The sequence below is a fragment of the Amphiprion ocellaris genome, chromosome 2 (genome assembly GCF_022539595.1).
Source record: "Amphiprion ocellaris isolate individual 3 ecotype Okinawa chromosome 2, ASM2253959v1, whole genome shotgun sequence".
Lineage (NCBI taxonomy): Eukaryota > Metazoa > Chordata > Actinopteri > Pomacentridae > Amphiprion > Amphiprion ocellaris.
Window position 1 is genome coordinate 6,240,218 of NC_072767.1, and position 18,451 is coordinate 6,258,668.

The following is an 18,451-nucleotide window of genomic DNA, read 5'->3' on the forward strand; positions in this document are numbered from 1 at the left end:
CCTCATCGTCGTCGTTCCTCGTGTTGGTTTGAGACGGCAGCAGTTTCGGTCTATTTTAAAATCCGATTTATTCCATTAACGTTATTTTATTTGTCTTCAGTTCCGTCAGAATAATCCTGATGTGGATATTTTTAAAGGAATTAATGCATAAATGAGTTTTACTTTTAGAGATTTCAGTTTGGATTTCTATGTTTTCTTCTTGGATCTGAGCTTCGTTTATTTGTAGTTGAACTGAAGGTTGACATGTTTTATTAATATCTATAATTTAATATTTAAGTTCAGTTTCAGTTTAAAACTATTTCGGTTTTTATATTCAGTCTGATGCAAAATCATGTCTGTAGGATCAGTGTTTCCTCCACTCTCTCTCTCACACACACACACACACACACACACACACTCCTCCACGTTGTTTCACTGAGGTGTAGTTTGTATTTTGGCCTCTAGGTGGCGCCTCAGGCTGCTTTTCTGACTCCTACGTTGGTTCGACATGAAGGTCTTTTTAAATCTCGTCCAGCTGCTCCTCCTGTTCAGAAAAACTCCTGAACTCTGCCGTCCGGTTCCCTTCTTTTCTAATATTAACAGAACAGGATGGAACCTGTTTAATGAGCCGCTGAGTCGGGTCCAGACAGAGCAGAAGTTCAGGTGAAGTAGAACCTTTAGTTCTGTTTGTGAGATGAACAGAATTTATCCTCCACGTTTGTCTTTATGATCAGCTGATCGGTCTGGCTGCAGGTTGGAGGTTCTGGACGCTGATCCAACAGAACCAGGATCAGTCTGGAGTCTGCAGCAGAACATGAAGAACTCTCAGTGAAGTTCTGTGCATCAGAATTGGAGCTGTAACTGGTTCCATCCCTCAAACGGACCCAGAACTTTAGGTCCATCTGTGGTTGAAGTCTCTGTGAAGTTCTGACTTCATGGACCTGAGGTGACCACAAACAGCAGAACTCAGCATCGTTCCTGCAGGAATGTTCTGCTGCTAAACTCTGATGATATTTATTCACCTGCTCAGGTTCTGGTTCCAGTGACAGATCGAACAGCAGCAGCTTCAACCGGTTCGTCTTCAGTCTGACTTCAGATGTCTTCTTCTGATATCTGGACGGGTTAAGCTCAGAGCTATGGAACTGAACCGGCGTCAGCTAAGTTCTGCTGTCAGGGAGTTTGGATCAGAACCATCAGATGATTTATTACCCGTTCACTCTGTCAATAAACTAATCAGTCGAATCATTTCAGTCGATGTTTGGATCCCAGATGAACGAACCAGAACCTAAAATGAACCCTCATGTGTTCCTCAGGCAACCATTAATTGATTATTAATAAATGAATTGAAGTCATCTCCAACTGTTTTGATATTAATCAGAAATTCAGTCTTCAGAGTGAATCATTTCTGGTTCAGTGAACATCTTTGGACCAAACATTTGAAGAACCTCTGATCCACATTTTTACATCTGATGGATTCATCCAGAAAATAATCCACTGATCAGAATCTTTATTTTTACCTGAGGTATATTTCTGAGCTGCTCTGATGAGGAGGACCAGAAGTTGCCTTTGCTGCTGTTAAAGTCATGATCCGTGATTACACATTAAGATTATTGATCATATCGAAAACCCAATTTAATTGCTATAATCTAATTAGCTTCTCTTTGTCTCGACCTTCGTTGCAGAGATGTTGTTTAGCCAGCTAATGCGGAGCAGCCTCAGATGTGTTTGAGGAAGTAAATCTGCAGATTGTCTTGTTAAATCACACCGGCTGTGCTTCTATTAACATAAAAGCTTCTGTTCATTAACCTCCAGCGACACTCTGCAGCCAACAGGAAGGAGATCAGCTCAGGTCACTTCCTCCGGCTAACAGGTGCTCCAGACAAACTCCACGACCAAAACTCTCGGCTTTTGCTTTGTTTTAATGAAGAGCCGAAGATAAATATGAGTAAAATCTAAGACGTCTGTTTTGAGATCAGGAGGCTTCAGACGCTGCAGGACTGAAGGACCTAAATCTAGATCTGATCTGTCAACACTTTTCTGAGTATGTTTCAGGAAAATTCCGTCTTTTTTCCTGGAGTTCCTCCACTCAGGAGTGTTTGGAGGTTTGTTCAGTTTGACGCCAGAAGATGTTTTCAGGTTTGTCTGCAGAAAAAAATTGATCAGATGTGACTGCAGAGGAAACCTAGATGAGATTTAAATAATATTAATAGCTCTAAAGCTGTTCTTCTCTACAGCATCTGTAGTTTGGTAGCTGAAGTTCTTAAAGAGGTTTCAGATCAGCAGCAGAAGTCTCTCAGGTCCAAACCTGGTACTGGTCCTTCAGTAGTATCCTGCAGTACTTCCTGGTGAGTACTACTACATGTACTATCACTGCTGGAATTTCATCTTAATACATTGGAAGCTTCGACTGTTTTCCTCATAATTACATCAGTCTGTTTAGTGGAATCAGCTCTTTGCTTTCTACAGCTCAGACTATTATTTACTGACTTTATTGACGTTTGTTCTGCTGATTGTGGGTCAGAATAACTAGAGAACCATGTAGGAACCTGTGTAGTTTCTGAACTAAATACACTACTGTCCAAAACTCTGGGAGCACTTAGAAATGTCCTTATTTTTAAAAATAAAACTTCTTTTTTCCCCCAATGAAGATAACATTAAATGAGTGGTAAATCCAGTGTAGGCACTGTTAATGTGATAAATGACTATTCTAGCTGGAAACAGCTGATTTTTAATGGAATATCTCCATAGGGGTACAGAGGAACATTTCCAGCAACCATCACTCCTGTGTTCTAATGCTACATTGTGTTAGCTAATGGTGGTGAAAGGCTAATTGATGATTAGAAAACCCTTGTGCAGTTATGTTAGCACATGAATAAAAGTGGGAGTTTTCATGGGAAACTTGGAATTGTCTGGATGACCCCAAACTTTAGAACGATAGTGTATTTCTGCAGTTTATGGTTTGATGGTGTGGTGTTGGAACCAACCTGTAGTCTGAAGTAGAATCCTACATCTCCCACAATGCAGTTGGTGAACAACCTTTAAAACTCCAGTTTGAGCTCCAGACTCTCGGTTGTATTTTTACTCCGACAAGGATGGTGGAGTTATGTGAGTGTTGGCGTTGGTTTGTCTGTCTGTCTGTCTGTTAGCAACATTACTCTAAAACAAACCAACAGATTTGGATGAAATTTTCCTTGAAGGTCAGAAATGACACAAGGACCAAGTGATTAGATTTTGGCAGTGATGCGGCTTATAGTCTGGATCCACGGATTTGTTTAAGATTTCTGTATCATTGCCAGATAACGGCACGGCGTCACTGTAACCATGACAACAAGTGAACACTACGTCAGCTGCCTGCTGACGATCACATGATTGTGATTCTACTACAAATCCACCGCTGCTGACTTATCAGGACTTATCCATCAGAAATGATCCAAGGAACAACTGATTAAATTGTGGGGGTGTTTCTGAGCCCCATCAATTCCCGCCGCCCGCTACATATTTAGGTCACGTGAGTCAGTATCCGTACGTAATGTACACATGTATAACACACGCCTGTACTCAGGTCATTGTGTTTGTGGATACATCTATATTAAATGTCGTGATTTCTGATCATCAATAACTAATAAACAAATGCTGCATTTCTGCCATATGGGGGAATGAGCAGCCTTGGAGGAGGACTGTGCTCTCTGAGGGCTTTTGTAGTTGATAATGTGATTATTGTTATGTTCAGTTTCTCTGTATTCTCAGGATGAACTCTGCAGTTCTTTAGCATTTAGTTCTGACCCTTTTATCTCGGACCTTCATAAACTCTGAATGTTCAACTGTGGTCTTCAGGATGTTTTATGCTTTTTAATTTAAACAAGGTTCACGTGACGTAAATGTCCAGCAAAAAAACAAACAACCGAGAGACGACTGAACTCCTCCAACTGTTTCAGAAAACTTAGGGACCCTTGTTTCAGGAGGTTTGCTGTTGTCTGGACTTTAAAGAGACTCGCTGATGGAAACCTGGAGGACAGATGAAAACACATGAAGGCAGGAGTGGACTTCTTGTTGTTCAGAAGCAACCAGCCCAGAGGTGCTCTGCTCAAGTCGACATTTTAGTGTGGAACCCAACAGGTCCTGGTTTAATGTGTTCTAGTGCAATTTACAGCAGGTTCTCAGTTTACGGCATTTCGTGGCTACGTCTCCATCTCCCATAAAGAAAGTCTTGTTCCATCATTCCGACTTATAGCGTTTGTGACGTTAAAACAAATTTCACATGGAACTAGTTGGCGAGTGGAGCGGGTGAATACGTCGTCACTTGGCGCTTTATGAGGAAGACGGTTTACATTATGATTTTATCACTGTGTCAAGCGTAGGTGAGTGACATAAGTACTTATGTACAGTACGTGAGTTCAGACTTACGGCGAAAAGTCGGAACGAAATTCCGACGTAAGTTGAGGACCCCCTGTGTTCCGAACATTCAGTATAAATGGAAACTGGAGGTCTGGTTCTGGTCATGAAGCCGGTTCAGTCTGCAGGATCCACGTAAAGTTCATCCAGGATCAGGAAACTACAAGAAGAAGAATTTAAGAATCCAGTTTAAAGAGTAAAAGGACTGTAATGAAAACTCGTCCATGAACTTTAAGCTGTCTAGTTTCTACCAATCTCTGAGTTTGTATACGAATCTCTGAACTCCATTTATTCCTGCTACAACCTGGATGATCTCTGAGCTGAACTCCTTTGTCCTCTTCAGTCCAGAATTAGTCTCCAGTTCATTGATAAGGTGGTGGTTTGTTTCAGGGGTTGGTTGGTTGGTTGGAGGTGATGGATGCACATGGTTCACGTGCATCCATCACCTCCAACCATCCAACCCCTGGAACAAACCACAGATTCAGGTTTCAGAGTTCAGACGGGTTCTGGCGAGTTCTGCTCAACCAACAATCTACATTTAGTAAAAGTAAAAGTTTACAGAAATAAGGGAATTATTTTAAATTGTGCAGTCAAACGTTTAACTCGAAGCTTCTCCAGTAAAAAGTCCTCAAAGAATAAAAGAGTTTGAGGAAGATGAAGCTCCAGAAAACAGCAGATTTTTTTTTCGGTTTTAATCTGAAATCACGTTAGAGTGAAGCAGCCTCTGGAGGAACTTCTGTCCATCAGCACCGGTTCTGCAGTTCAGGTGTTCGTGCTGCAGCTGCTGCATGAAGCTCCGCTGCAGAGCTCAGATCTGCACCGACAGCAGATTCTCCACGGGGCTCCGCTCGGCTCCTCACCGGCGGCAGAGACATGCAGGGCGGCCGGGAAGCAGCGGCGGCTCCGGGCGGCGCGGCGGCTCCTAACCGCGGAGCTCCGCAGCTCTGAGCCGGGAGGCAGCGCTTCTCTCCGGCCGCTGCAGGACGCACGCAGCGCTGCAGCAGCACGGAGCGGCCGCCGAACCGAACCGAACCGGGTTATGAGGAGGATGGTGAGTAGAAGAACCGAACTCACTGGTCAGGTATTGATCAGCTGTATTGATTATTGAGCGATCAGCTGTAGAACTCTTAGCGTTTTTTTTTTGTTTTTTTTTTTTTTACCTGAATGTTTCGTCCAATCAGACGCGCCTCTGACGTTCAAATCCGTCCGGTTGGACCAGTCAGAGAGCGGGGCTGTGACGTAGCGAGTCCTGATTGGCTGAACTCGTTCTATGATTTTACATTTAATTTTTCATTTAATTTACTCCACATTTTATTAGAAGCTTCATTCATATTTCAGCTTTAATCAGATCTAATATCATTGTATGGAGTCTTTATGTTTAATTATTTAGTTTTATTACATTTTTTATTTCCAGTAATGTTCCCTTAATGTTCCTCTAAGAACCTTAAAGTCCTGTTGGTCTTTATAATAATTATAATATTTAATGTGTATTTATATTTCTGCCTGGTTTTATCAGAACATGTGCGGATATTTCAGTCTAATGCTCCAGCAGAGACCCAGTCTGTGTTTTATGGAGCTTTTATTGAATTTAGAGGCTCTCTGATGTTCTCTAATATCCTGTAAAGGTTTCATGGAGGTTCTGGTGGAACTTTACGGCTCTCAGGTGTAATCTGCTCTGGCTAATTATAGCTGCAGAGATTCCTCATATTTAACATCTCATTCACACTGATATATTTAAACCCTTAAGTCCTCTGAATGCTTCAGGATTTATTCAGATCTGGGAGAGGGTTTCTGCTGTTTAATGTTTGTTTTATTTCAGAAATATAAAAACAGAATCAAAGTATAAATGAGAATCTAAAGCTGTAAATTTACAATCAGGTCAAAATGTGTTCCTGATAAAGAAACGGTGACAAATAAATAAATATGTCAGTTTATATAAGAACTGATTGGCAATAAGTCAATAACATGATCTCACTGATATTATATAAGACAGTTATATAAAGCAGCTCTGAGCTCCTCTAATAATAATAATAATAATAATAATAATAATAATAATAATAATAATAATAATAATAATAATAGAGCAGTGGAGCTTCGTGAGGTTCTCCGCATTAACCGGACACGTTCCCCGGTTGGCGGCGGGTTTCTCACCGGGCTGGAGGCAGAGAGTGCCGGTCCAAAGTTAGCAGAAGTTCTGGAGAATCTGAGATTAATTCCCAGAGTCTGATCGGATCGATGCTGATCAATAAACCCCCAGCCTGAACACACACACACACACACACACACACACACACACACACACACACACACACACACACACACACACACACACACACACACACAAAACACGCACGCTCACGCACGCGCCGCGGCATCAGCGGGTTGTACTTGTGAAAGTGCGCGCGGCGGATCGATGGCAGAGTGATCAGCTGATCAGCGGTCAGATCGTTCAGTCTCAGCGACGCAGTCCGGCGGCGGAGCTCTGAAGTCCGGCAGCAGCAGCAGCGGAGCGGAGGAGGAGGCGCTCCGTGCGGGACACACCGACTCTCTCTCCTCCCTCTCTCTCCTCCCGCCGAGATAAATTAACGGAAAGCAGCTGTCGGTGGTTTTAGAGGCGAGGCGGCCGTCTGCCAGCTGAGGATCCGCTCTGCCGTTCCGTTCCTCTCGGAGCTTCTTCCCGGGACTCCTCCAACACGCTGCGGCTGCACCGCCCTCCTCCGTCCCGAGCAGCGAGGAGCCGCACCGCCGCACGCCGGCCACAGCGCACCGCGGGACTGACAGACATGTTGCCGAGGTCCGCCGGTCCCCGCGGCACTACGGCGCTCTGAGATGCAGTTTCGGGACGTTTCGGAGCTCCGCACCGTCCGCCGGCCGCCCCCAGCACCGACTCCCCCCCGTGACTCCACCGCCTCCTAACGGGACTTTTGTGTTGTTGCCGGAGATGTTGTTCGTGTCTGGGCGGAAAGTTGCCGGTTCCCCGGCGGAGGGCCTCTAACAGGTCCGGAGCGGAGCGACGGGGCAAAGTTCAGCCGTTCGGAGATGTGAAGGCTCGGCGGGCAGAAGGAGGGTCCCGCTGCCCCTCTCCGGCTCTTTCTCTGCTTTCTGCTCTCACACACGCGCGGCCGCTGTGCACACGTACGCGCACGCAGGCTGGAGTTACAGTAACACACACACACACACACACACACACGCACGCACGCCCCTCCAGAGGACAGCATGTATTCTCCGCTGTGTCTAACGCAGGTGAGTGGAACTTTTACCGAGTTTAACGGTGTTTGTCTGCAGCCTGCGGCCGCCCGGCAGCGCCTCGGTCCGGCTTCACCGTCTGGCTGCTGCCGCTGCGGCTCCCGGAGGCTCCGAACTTCGGCTCCGTTCTGCGGCAGAACCCGTTTGTGTTCTGGAACTTTGTGCAGCAGTTGTGTGGTAGTTGTGCGGGAGTTGTGTGGTTCTGGCGGCGAGTTGTTTTCCTGCACACGGTGTTCCGGCGGCTCCGGTTCGGCTGCGGAGCCTCGACCCGGGTCCTCTGGAGTCCGGGTCCGGCTGGCGGAACTTCGGTTCGTAAACTTTGGTTCCGGAGGATTAAACTGGAGGCTCTGTTCTGTTAGTTTGGGCCAAAGTTTGCGTGGAAATGATTCAGACATTTAAAGTTAGAGACGCTGCTGTGTGTGTGCGCGCGTGCGCGCGCGCGCGTGTGTATGTGTTTGTGCACTTTGGCGCAGAGTCGTCCTGAAGCTCTGCGGGTTTTTGCTGCTGGTTCTGTTCGCTGGAACCGAACTGGATCCTCATTAATCGCTTCCTTGCCTCCTCACGCACGAACCTCGGGCCTCACGCACGAACCTGCGGCCTCCCAGACACGTGCGCGCGCAGAGGTGAAGTGAGGTGATGTGGATCAGAACTGAGGTGCGTTCAGGGCCGCAGGGTGCGTTCAGGGTCGCAGGTTAAAGTGGAATTTAGGAGCTTTTTATTGGCTGAATTATCTGAAAACAAACAGAATTAAAATGTTTAAATCTGCACTGATTTAATTTATATTCCAGCACCTGACATGTTTTAATTCCTGTAATTCTGCAGGTTTATTTAAATTTAAACCTGAAGTCTGATCTGATTTTTTATTATTTTACTCTCTGATATTTGTGTTTCCCCCCCCCCCCCGTGGCTGTAAATAAATATGGATCGCCTGCAGTGAAAGCAGATAATTCAGGAACCATCTGCTCCGGAACATTTTAATCTGATATTTCGTCTCTGAATCCAGAATTCTGCACATTTTTTTTTTCTCGTGTCGGTTTGTTTCTGCGGCTTCGGTCTGAATGTGCAGCAGATTTACGCTTTAATCTGATTATCAGCCGGTAAAACCAATAATCAGCAGACAGCCTCTGACTGACTGTCGGTTTCTATAAATCTGCTCAGCCGAGGATTAAACGTGTTTCAGACCGAACACTTGTTTTATCTGTTTATTGCTTTAATTATTCCATTTATTCATGGATTCATAATTAGAGTGTTTTTATTTAAAACTCACATTTAAAAGTGGATATTTATTCAAAGCGAACATTAAAATGTCATATTTTTAGCTGCAGGTTTTTATTTTTACTGAAATTATAAATGAAATAAACTGGAATGGTTTCAGCGACTTCTTTCCAGCCAGCAGGGGGCGCCGCTAATGAAACCCTCTCGTAATTTAAGCGTTTTTAAATTAACGATTGTTTCTGGAACATATTTTAAGATTTTAGGGAATGAAGACAAACTGGAGGCGGGTTGTTTTTAACGACCGACGAGGATTTTTAGTTCGAAATCAGGAATTTTGTTTCACTTGTTTTTGGCTTTTTATGAATTTCTGAAGAAACATTTGGAAACGACAGAAATAGAAATAAGATAAAACCTGCAGATGATGAAGTTTTTATGGTTAAATCTGATTAAATCTAATTAGAATCAGGAGCTGATTAGAGAAAGAACCGATAAAAACCGGATCAGATCCAGAAAAAAGAACGTTTCTGTTGCTTCTTCGTTGTTTAAATCTGACGATCAGATCCTCCCGAGTGTCTGAGGGACACACCTGGAGGTTCCGGTCCTGGTCCTGGTCCTGGTCCTGGTTCTGGTCTGGGCTCTCAGAGCAGCAGGATTGAGGCGTTTTCAGGCCTGTCGCTCTGAAGCCTCGGACTCCTCTCAGGTTTTGAAACACTGGTTTCCTCAGAGGAGAAAGAAAGAAAGAAAGAAAGAAAGAAAGAAAGGAGGAACCCCGGGGAACCGACTGACTCTGAGCTCCAAGCTGCGTTAAACAGGCGGCTTTTATTCAGCGTGAAAACATCCGACGGTCTCACCTGGTTCCAGAGGTTTTAATTCTAACGTCACATCAGCGATTAATAAATAAACTCCAGAGCAGAGCTGGATTATCTCAGACGTTTTAAGGCCACATGTGAGAAGAAACGGCAGAAAAAAAGCTTTATTTAGTCTTTTAGAAAAGATCCAAACTGCATCTTTTCCTCTAAATATAAAAACGTGCTCGTAGGTTGAAGACATGAATCAATATTTATATTTGTAACAACACATTTCATTGATTTCTAGTCTTATTTCAAGATGCTTGAATCAATTTACACCAAATATGTAAAATAACTCTCGTATAAAATGAATTATTGGAGCAGAGGCTGAAAATGATCCGACTTCTCCAACGTTTCCTCTAATTTAGGTTCATTAAACGTCACCTTTTCCTCACAAAATCTCCAAAAACAGACATTTTGCTGAAACGAATCATATTTCTAGTTTAGAATTATTTTCTTTATTCTAATGAATAATTAACTGACAAATAAAAAAAATATCATCTTGTTTTTTAAGAATCATTATTTAAATAAAATGTCAGCAGGAACAAAATGTTCACTGAACTGAAGAAACAGCAGAAAGGATCCAGAAATGTGCCATTTTCTGAAAACAAACCTAAAAAAAACCTGAGATCAATGTCATATATCTGGTTCCGATCTTATTTATTATTTCTTCATGTGAGTGAAAGAGAAAGATTCAGAATTTAGTTTGATTTAAAGGAAAAACTGAAGCAAAACCTGAAACAAAATGTTGAGAAAACCTGAAGAAATGAACCCAGAAACAGCCTCTAGTGAGGCATAATTTCATATTTCTGGTTTTAAAGCAGCAGCTTTTATTCATAATTTTATTGATTCTAGTGAAGCTCCTCAGTGAAAACAGAGATTCAGAATAAAAAGAAGCAGAAAAGCTCGACTAAACCTTTCAGAAATGTAAAAAATTCCTAAAACAAACCCTAAAAATCTGCCATAATTCTATATTTCCACATAAACCGGCTGCTGTCTGTGCTTCTCCGGCTGCAGAAACAGGATTATTTGGTCTTAAGACATGTTGGAGAGAAGCTCCCAGAGAACAGGAGGGATTAGAGGTTCGGCCGGCGGCACAAACGTCTCGTTTTCAGGCTGAATGCGAGGCGAAGTGACTTGTTAAGTGGGCTTGTGTTTGCGGCGGAGGAAGACGGTGTGAGCGGGTCAGGAAGCTGTGAGGAATGTTGGTATGTGGCTGCAGCGAACATCCAGAGATCCACTGTGGAATGTGTTTGGAGATGAGGCCGAACACATCATCCGTCCAGCAGCAGCAGCAGCAGCAGCAGCCGTTCGGCGTCCTAATAACCGCCCGAGGACACGCAAACACAAACCGCAAATAACAAAAGCTCCTCGCCGTCCTGGAGTGAGATTTCAGAGCTCGGAAAGCGGCTGCAGGTTGCTGCTGAGCTGCTGGAGGCGCTTTTGGAGACAAACCCGTTCGCTGGACCGACTCCAAGAAGAAACAATGTGCTGTATTCAGACCCTGACAGGGAGGGTGAACAATGTTATATAAAAAAAAAAAAAGCCATGCAGCTGGCGCTCTAATGCACAGCCTGTAGATATAGTTTCCTCCTCAGTCAGAAGGTTCCATCCAGCTGCACTAAACTGCCTGAACTTCCTCCATACTGTCGCTTTTTATACGTTTAACCTCGACATGAACCTCAGATCTTCCCTAAAACGTATCGCCGGCTTTCAAACCCACGTATGGAGATGAGATTCTTTAATCTGCTGCTGAAAATAGTCAACTACCGCAGCGTTCGTTGGGTTTAAACAACAGAATAAAACTGTTTCTGTCGTTTAAATCCATCTGAGCCAAAGTGTTGGACATTTCTGGTTCAAATTCTTTTAATCGGGTCATTAAATTCTCCGTTTTATTGGGTTCAGACCTGGGGCTGTTTACTGGACAGAAATCTGAGCATTTTTATTCTTATTTCTGAAATAACAAAGTGGTTAAAGATCATTTTAATTCTTCTGCCGACGCCTTAAACCTCCGTAGAAGATTCCTCTCTGGTTCTATTGCAGACGTTCTGTTTTCTGTATTTCCTACAAATCAGTTTCTGGTGGAACAGTTGGATGAGAGTTGAAGGAAAAAGGATATTTGTCCACAGAATCTGTGTTTGAGAAGCAGATCTGGTCATTGCCGGAGACGTTTTCGTGACTCTGTTTTAAGATGTTGGTTCTTCATCTGTGAAAAATTAGAAATGAGGGGCGGTTTGGGTTTTTCTAAATTACAACACCGAGATTTTAGCACAAATGTGACGTAAACTATTAGTAGACTTTAATTATTTTACCAAAGATCTGCTTGAATTCATATTTTTTGTGAGATTTAAATTGTCGCTTTTAAAGTCCGACCTCTTTTCACAAAATTATAGGAGTCAAATCTTACAAACCCAAGCGGCCACTTGGGTTTGTAAGATTTGACTTGTTTAGTTCTGTGATAAAAGCTTTTGTAGAATCATGATGAATCGAAGCATCCGAAACCACCTTTAGAAATGTTGTTTTGAAGAAAAAGAACACGTGAATTCTTTCTATTGGAGTGTGTAGTCGGTCAGTAGGTGGCGCTACGTAGAAGATTCCTCTCTGGTTCTATTGTAGACGTTCTGTTTTCTGTATTTCCTACAAATCAGTTTCTGGTGGAACAGTTCGATGAGAGTCGAAGGGAAAAGGAGGATATTTGTCCACAGAATCTGTGTTCGAGAAGCAGATCTGGTCATTTTTGTGACTCCGTTTTAAGACGTTGGTTCTTTGTCTGTGAAAGATTAAAAATGAGGGGCGGTTTGGGTTTTTCTAAAAATCGACACCGAGATTGTAGTGTAAATGTGACGGAAATAATCCGTCGAGTTTTATTATTTTACCAAATATCTGCTTGAATTTTGGATTTTTTGGGCATTTTAAATTCTAGCAGGAATAAATTGAGTTCAGGGATTTCATATACGAACACAGAGATTCGTAGAAACTAGATGTCGTAAAGTCCTTGGACGAGTTTTCATCAATTCAGCATTATTTGAGGTCTGTTTACTCTATAAACTGTTTAAGGATTAAAATCTGCTTTTTCTGTGGAAACACAACTAAATCTCTCCTGTAAAACCATTTATATTTATTGTAAAACAGTGACTTAAACACACATTATCCTACAAGAGCTCCTTTCATGGAACTAAAGGACTCCAAATTCTCCCAAAATTATTCAAATTTGTCCAAAAAATGACCTTTCAAATTGACTCAGCAGTTCCCCAGAATGACCCAGAAATTGTCCAAAATTGGTCAAATTTCAATTAGTGTTCAGACTGAGACACTTGGATGGATGTAAAACTGATCTGGTGTCAGTTTTTAGCAGACCTCGAAAACAAGTCAAATCTTACAAATCCAAGCGGGTGTTTGGGTTTGTAAGATCTGACTCGTTTAGTTCTGTGAAAAGAGCTCTAGTAGAATATCGATTAACCAAATCTGCTTCGTTTTAATGAGCTGCAGCATCAGGAGGAGGTCGGGGTGGATGGATGGTTGGGGTTGGGGTGGATGGATGATTGGGGTTGGGGTGGATGGATGGTTGGGGTTGGGGTGGATGGATGGTTGGGGTTGGGGTGGATGGATGGTTGGGGTTGGGGTGGATGGATGGTTGGGGTCGAGGTGGATGGAGAGCACTTTGATCAGAGCCACGTTTTAATATAATCATCAAGAGCATCCGAAACCAGCTTTAGAAATGTCATTTTTAAGAAAAGAAACACGTGAATTCTTTGTATTGGAGTGTGTCGTCAGTCAGTAGGTGGCGCTGTGGGCTACGATAGCTGTAATAAAGACAGAAGTTACTCAGTAGACATGTGGCGGAGATCTTCATGTCGGCCATGTTTGATGATGTCAGAATCAGCTGATCAGTCACGTGACTCAGTTTATAATCATGAACTTTCTTAGAGAACGTCTTAAAGCACCATAGCCGAAACTGGGGAAGTTTATTAGAGTTTTTCTCTTTGAGATGCTTCAGAACGCTGAAGATAAAAACACAACACAGGATGTTGTCGACTGATTTTAATTTAAAAAATGCTCAGACTGATGAATGAATTATGAAAATAGTTGGAGATTATTTAATTATTTGACAGCCAATGAATTAATTCTTGCAGCTCCGGTGGAGAATCCACTACAGTTGGGATATTTTGTCAGAAATAATAATAGTATTGATGTGTTTGCAAGTTGTTTTTTTGATGAGATGCTTCAGAACACCAAAGATAAAAACATGGCACACGGTAAAGTTCAGCAAAGATCAAACCTGAACCAGTTAAACCAGAAAGCAGTTTAATTGAGCCGTTAGACTGTTAATTTATCTGTCAGTTAATATGTGGATTATTTCCTGGATGAGTCGATCACATGTTTGTTTCTAAAAAGATCCAAAGAGCTTCAGTTTACCATCACAGAAGGGGAAAGAAACCAGAAAATATTCACCCTTAAGGAGCTGAAATCACAGAATTCAGACAGTCTATAATAAAAATTTCCTCAAACTGACACCAGATCAGTTTTACATCCATCTACAGTCTAGAGCTTATCCAGATTGGACCACATTTGGACAATTTTCAAGTCATTTTGGACTAAATTTCAGGTCCTTTTGAACATGTTTGGAATAATTTAGCAGTCATTTTTTGGAAGATTTTTGTCATTGTCTGGAAAAAAAATGTAATAATTTTGGGACAGTTTAATGTAATTTTGGACATCTTTTGTCATTTTCAACAGTTTTTTTTTTAAAGCTATTTTTGACAGATTTTTGTGTAATTTTAGCCAAATTTCATGTGATTTGACCAGCTTTTAATAAAAACACATCTGAGTTCTGGTAAAAACTGACACCAGATCAGTTATACATCCATCCAGGTGTCACAGTCTGGATTTAATCTAAATCAGAGTGATTTCCTTCTGTCAGAGGAGGAAAGAAATTAGAAAATATTCACATTAAAGAACTGAAATCACAGAATTTAGCCAGTTTTAACTACAACATGCTTAAATTGATGAATGGATTATGAAAATAGTTGGAGATTATTTAATTATTTGACAGCTAACAGATTAGTTCTTGCAGCTCCAGTGGAGATTAACTGCAGTTGGGATGTTTTGGCAGAAATAATAATAGTATTGATAAATATGTTAATTAACAGCATTCCTTCAGCGTGTTTACAGGATACGTTGCAGCATTTTAGTTGCATCTAAACGAGGAGATGTTTCTGAGACACGAGTTGCTGCATCCTGAGATGAAACCAGCAGAAATGCAGCTCCGTCGCAGGTTTTTTTTGCCCTTTAATCTATCAATGAGGAGTTTCTTATTCCTGCTCTGACAGATTTTATCCAAATAAGAGCTGCTCCACTGACATGTTTTCTGTCCTCGGTGATGCAACTCTGCTGCTGTTTTTGTTCCTCTGTGTTTGGACGGAAACAAACTAAAATGACAGGTTTTAGTCCGCCGCAGACGGACGTCCAAACCCCCGAAAAACAGCAGAGGAAGCTGCAGAGAGGCCGGACAAAAACATTCACAGTGATTTTCCACCACGTTTCGCTCTAAACCCTCTCAGTTCTACCTGCTGCTCCACGGTCTCCTCGTTTATCACTGCTAAATGCAAAACCTACTTTTACACACTTTAATGGAAACCAGTCCACATTCTGTTAATGCTCTGTAAAATATATAGAAAATAAGTTGTTTAATCTAATTTTAATTACACTGTATAAACAATCCAGTTACTAATCTCTGTGAGACAAAACACGCAAGATGAATTTGACTGAGAACATTTTTATTGTGTTGTTTTTGTGATCATATCATGAATTTTATTGTCCTTGATGATCAAACAGCAACAGCGTGAATGAAAAACTGAAATCTAATCTGTCAAAGCTCCAGAAACGATCAGCGACAAACCACCAAAAACCAAACATCTGCTTGACTTTTTATTTTTTGTGTCGGTTTTAAAGTAGGATCAGAAAAGTAGGATATTTGTTCACAGAATCTGTGTTTGAGAAGCAGATCTGGACATTTTTGTGACTCAGTTTTAAGACGCTGGTTCTTCATTTGTGAAAACTTAAAAACGAGGGGCAGTTTGGATTTTTCTAAATTTCAACACCGAGATTTTAGTGCAAATGTGATGGAAACTATCAGTTGAATTTAATTATTTTACCAAATCTGCTTGAATTTTGGATTTTTTGAGCGATTTAAATTCCACCAGGAATAAATGGAGTTCAGGGATTCGTATACGAACACAGAGATTCGTAGAAACTAGATGTCGTAAAGTGAAAAATCAAAAATGAGGGCGGTTTGGGTTTTTCTAAATTTCGACACAGTTTGGAGATTTTCGCTCAAATGTGTGTCAGCTCTGATGGAAACGACAGTTTAATTATTTTACGGTGATGAAAACCAAACATCTGGTTGAATTTTTTATGTTTTGAGAGATTTAAATTGTGTCGCTTTTAAAGTTCAACCTCTTTTCACGGAACTAAACGAGTTGAATCTTACAAACCCAAGCGCCCTCCATCCACCCCGACCTCCTCCTGATGCTGCAGCTCATTAAAATGAAGCAGAGATTCAATTTATCATGATAAGCGAGTCAAATCTTACAAACCCAAGCGGTCACTTGGGTTTGTAAGGTTTGACTCCTTTAGTTCCGTGAAAAGAGCTCTTGTAGGATATTGTGTGTTTAATTTAATGTTTTATAAGAAATAAAAATGGTTTTACAGGAGAGACTCTGTTGTGTTTCCACAGAAAAAGCAGTTTTTAATCCTTAAACAGTTTATAGAGTAAAAATGACTCAAACGATGCTGAACTGATGACAACTCGTCCACGGACTTGACGTCTAGTTTCTACGAATCTCTGTGTTTGTCTACGAAATCGCTGAACTCCATTTATTCCTGCTAGAACCTCCTGCTAGAATTTAATTCGCTCAAAAAATACAAAATTCAAGCAGATGTTTGGTAAAATAACTAAACTAAAGTTTACGTCTGAGCTGACACACATTTGCGGTAAAATCTCGGTGCCGAATTTTAGAAAAATCCAATCCGTCCCTTGTTTTTACGTTTTTACAGACGAAGAACCAACATCTTAAAACAGAGTCACGAAAGCCTCTCCGGCAGCGACCAGATCTGCTTCTCCAATACAGATTCTGTGGACAAATATCCTCCTTTTCCCTTCGTCGCTCATCCAACTGTTCCACCAGAAACTGAATTGTAGGGAATACAGAGAACAGAACGTCTACAACAGAACCAGAGAGGAATCTTCTACGGAGGTTTAAGGCACTGGCGAAAGAATCAATGATCTTTAACCACTTTCTTTCGGCTCCGTTTTGTTTAAGAAATGGTGAGAAATAAGAAAAAAAGCTCAGATTCTGTCCTTGTTAGTTCTGTCAAAAGAGATCGGATTATAAATGTAGATGTTTGGTGGTTTGTCACTGATAATTTCTGGATGCGGCCGTTTGGGGTTGTTAGATTTGACTTGTTTAGTTCCGTGAAAAGAGCTCTTGTAGGATAATGTGTGTTTAATTTAAAGTTTTATAATAATTTCAGTCAGACCATTCTGCAGCTCTGTAGGGATTGGTCTGACTATGTAAGATTAGATAAAGACACTAAATTACATTGTGCCTATCTAATGTAAGGCTGGTTACCTGTCAGACCATTCTGCAGCTCTATGGGGATTGGGTTAAGGTTAGGCTAACACTACAGACCCTATGAGAGGGTCAGACCCTTCTGTTCTAAGGTTTTATTGGATGCTATCTGAGCCTCTCCTGTCCTTCCACAGGATGAATTCCATCCGTTCATCGAAGCGCTGCTGCCCCATGTTCGGGCCTTCGCCTACACCTGGTTCAACCTGCAGGCCCGTAAGAGGAAGTACTTCAAGAAGCACGAGAAGCGCATGTCGAAGGAGGAGGAGCGCGCCGTGAAGGACGAGCTGCTCAGCGAGAAGCCTGAGGTTAAGCAGAAGTGGGCGTCACGCCTCCTGGCCAAGTTACGGAAGGACATCCGGCCCGAGTTCAGGGAGGACTTTGTTCTTACGGTGACGGGGAAGAAGCCGCCGTGCTGCGTCCTCTCCAACCCTGACCAGAAGGGCAAGATGAGGAGGATCGACTGCCTGCGCCAGGCGGACAAAGTGTGGAGGCTGGACCTGGTCATGGTGATTTTATTCAAAGGGATTCCTCTCGAAAGTACTGACGGCGAGAGGCTGGTAAAGTCTCCTCAGTGTTCCAACCCCAGCCTCTGTGTGCAGCCGCATCACATCGGAGTTTCGGTGAAGGAGCTGGATCTGTACCTGGCCTACTTCGTCCACACAGGTGAGTCCTGCTCGGTCCTCAGAGTGTTTGTGGAGCTGAATGAGTCGACGCTGCTCGGCTGGGAGGAAACTATTGGATTGTTGTTCTGGTTTCGTGTTTTATTGGATTCACGGTCGCAGCTCGTTTTAACGTCTTTCTTGCTTCATGTTGAAATAATTTGTCTGGATTTCTGTGAGTCTTTGTGGTGACGTCTGTATTTCTGTTGTTGGCTGAGATGTGATCTGTTTGGTGAATCCATGAGAGGAAGTTCAGGAAAGAAAAGTGTTTCTGAGTCAACTGGTTAGTTTCCTCAGAGGTGAAACTGATGACGGATGGTGTGATAATTTAGAAGAACAGTTTCAGTTTTACATGCTGAACTAAAAGAAAACTTCTCTACATGTTTTGCTGCTCCGTGTCCAGACGAGTGTTTCTATAAAATCCTTGAAAAATGTTTCTTTATTTAGAAACAGGTTGAGATGTTTTCACGGTGAAGAGTCT

General features: G+C 42.2%; 1 protein-coding gene across 3 annotated transcripts in view; it reads left to right on the top strand.

The window, feature by feature from the left end:
• Positions 1-18,177, top strand: part of LOC111577026 (nuclear factor 1 A-type) — a 90,159-nt gene extending 71,982 nt beyond the window's left edge. The window contains exons 1-2 of one of the 3 annotated variants that reach the window (XM_055005207.1): positions 5,221-5,422; positions 17,446-18,177. In XM_055005207.1, the coding sequence (XP_054861182.1) occupies positions 5,411-5,422; positions 17,446-18,162 (729 nt within the window). In that variant the 5' untranslated portion in view covers positions 5,221-5,410 and the 3' untranslated portion in view covers positions 18,163-18,177. Of the gene's footprint in view, positions 1-5,220; positions 5,423-6,776; positions 7,615-17,445 lie in introns of those variants that run through there. The other 2 variants (XM_035954232.2, XM_055005204.1) reach the window with 2 other exon arrangements.
• Positions 18,178-18,451: the final 274 nt, after the last annotated feature.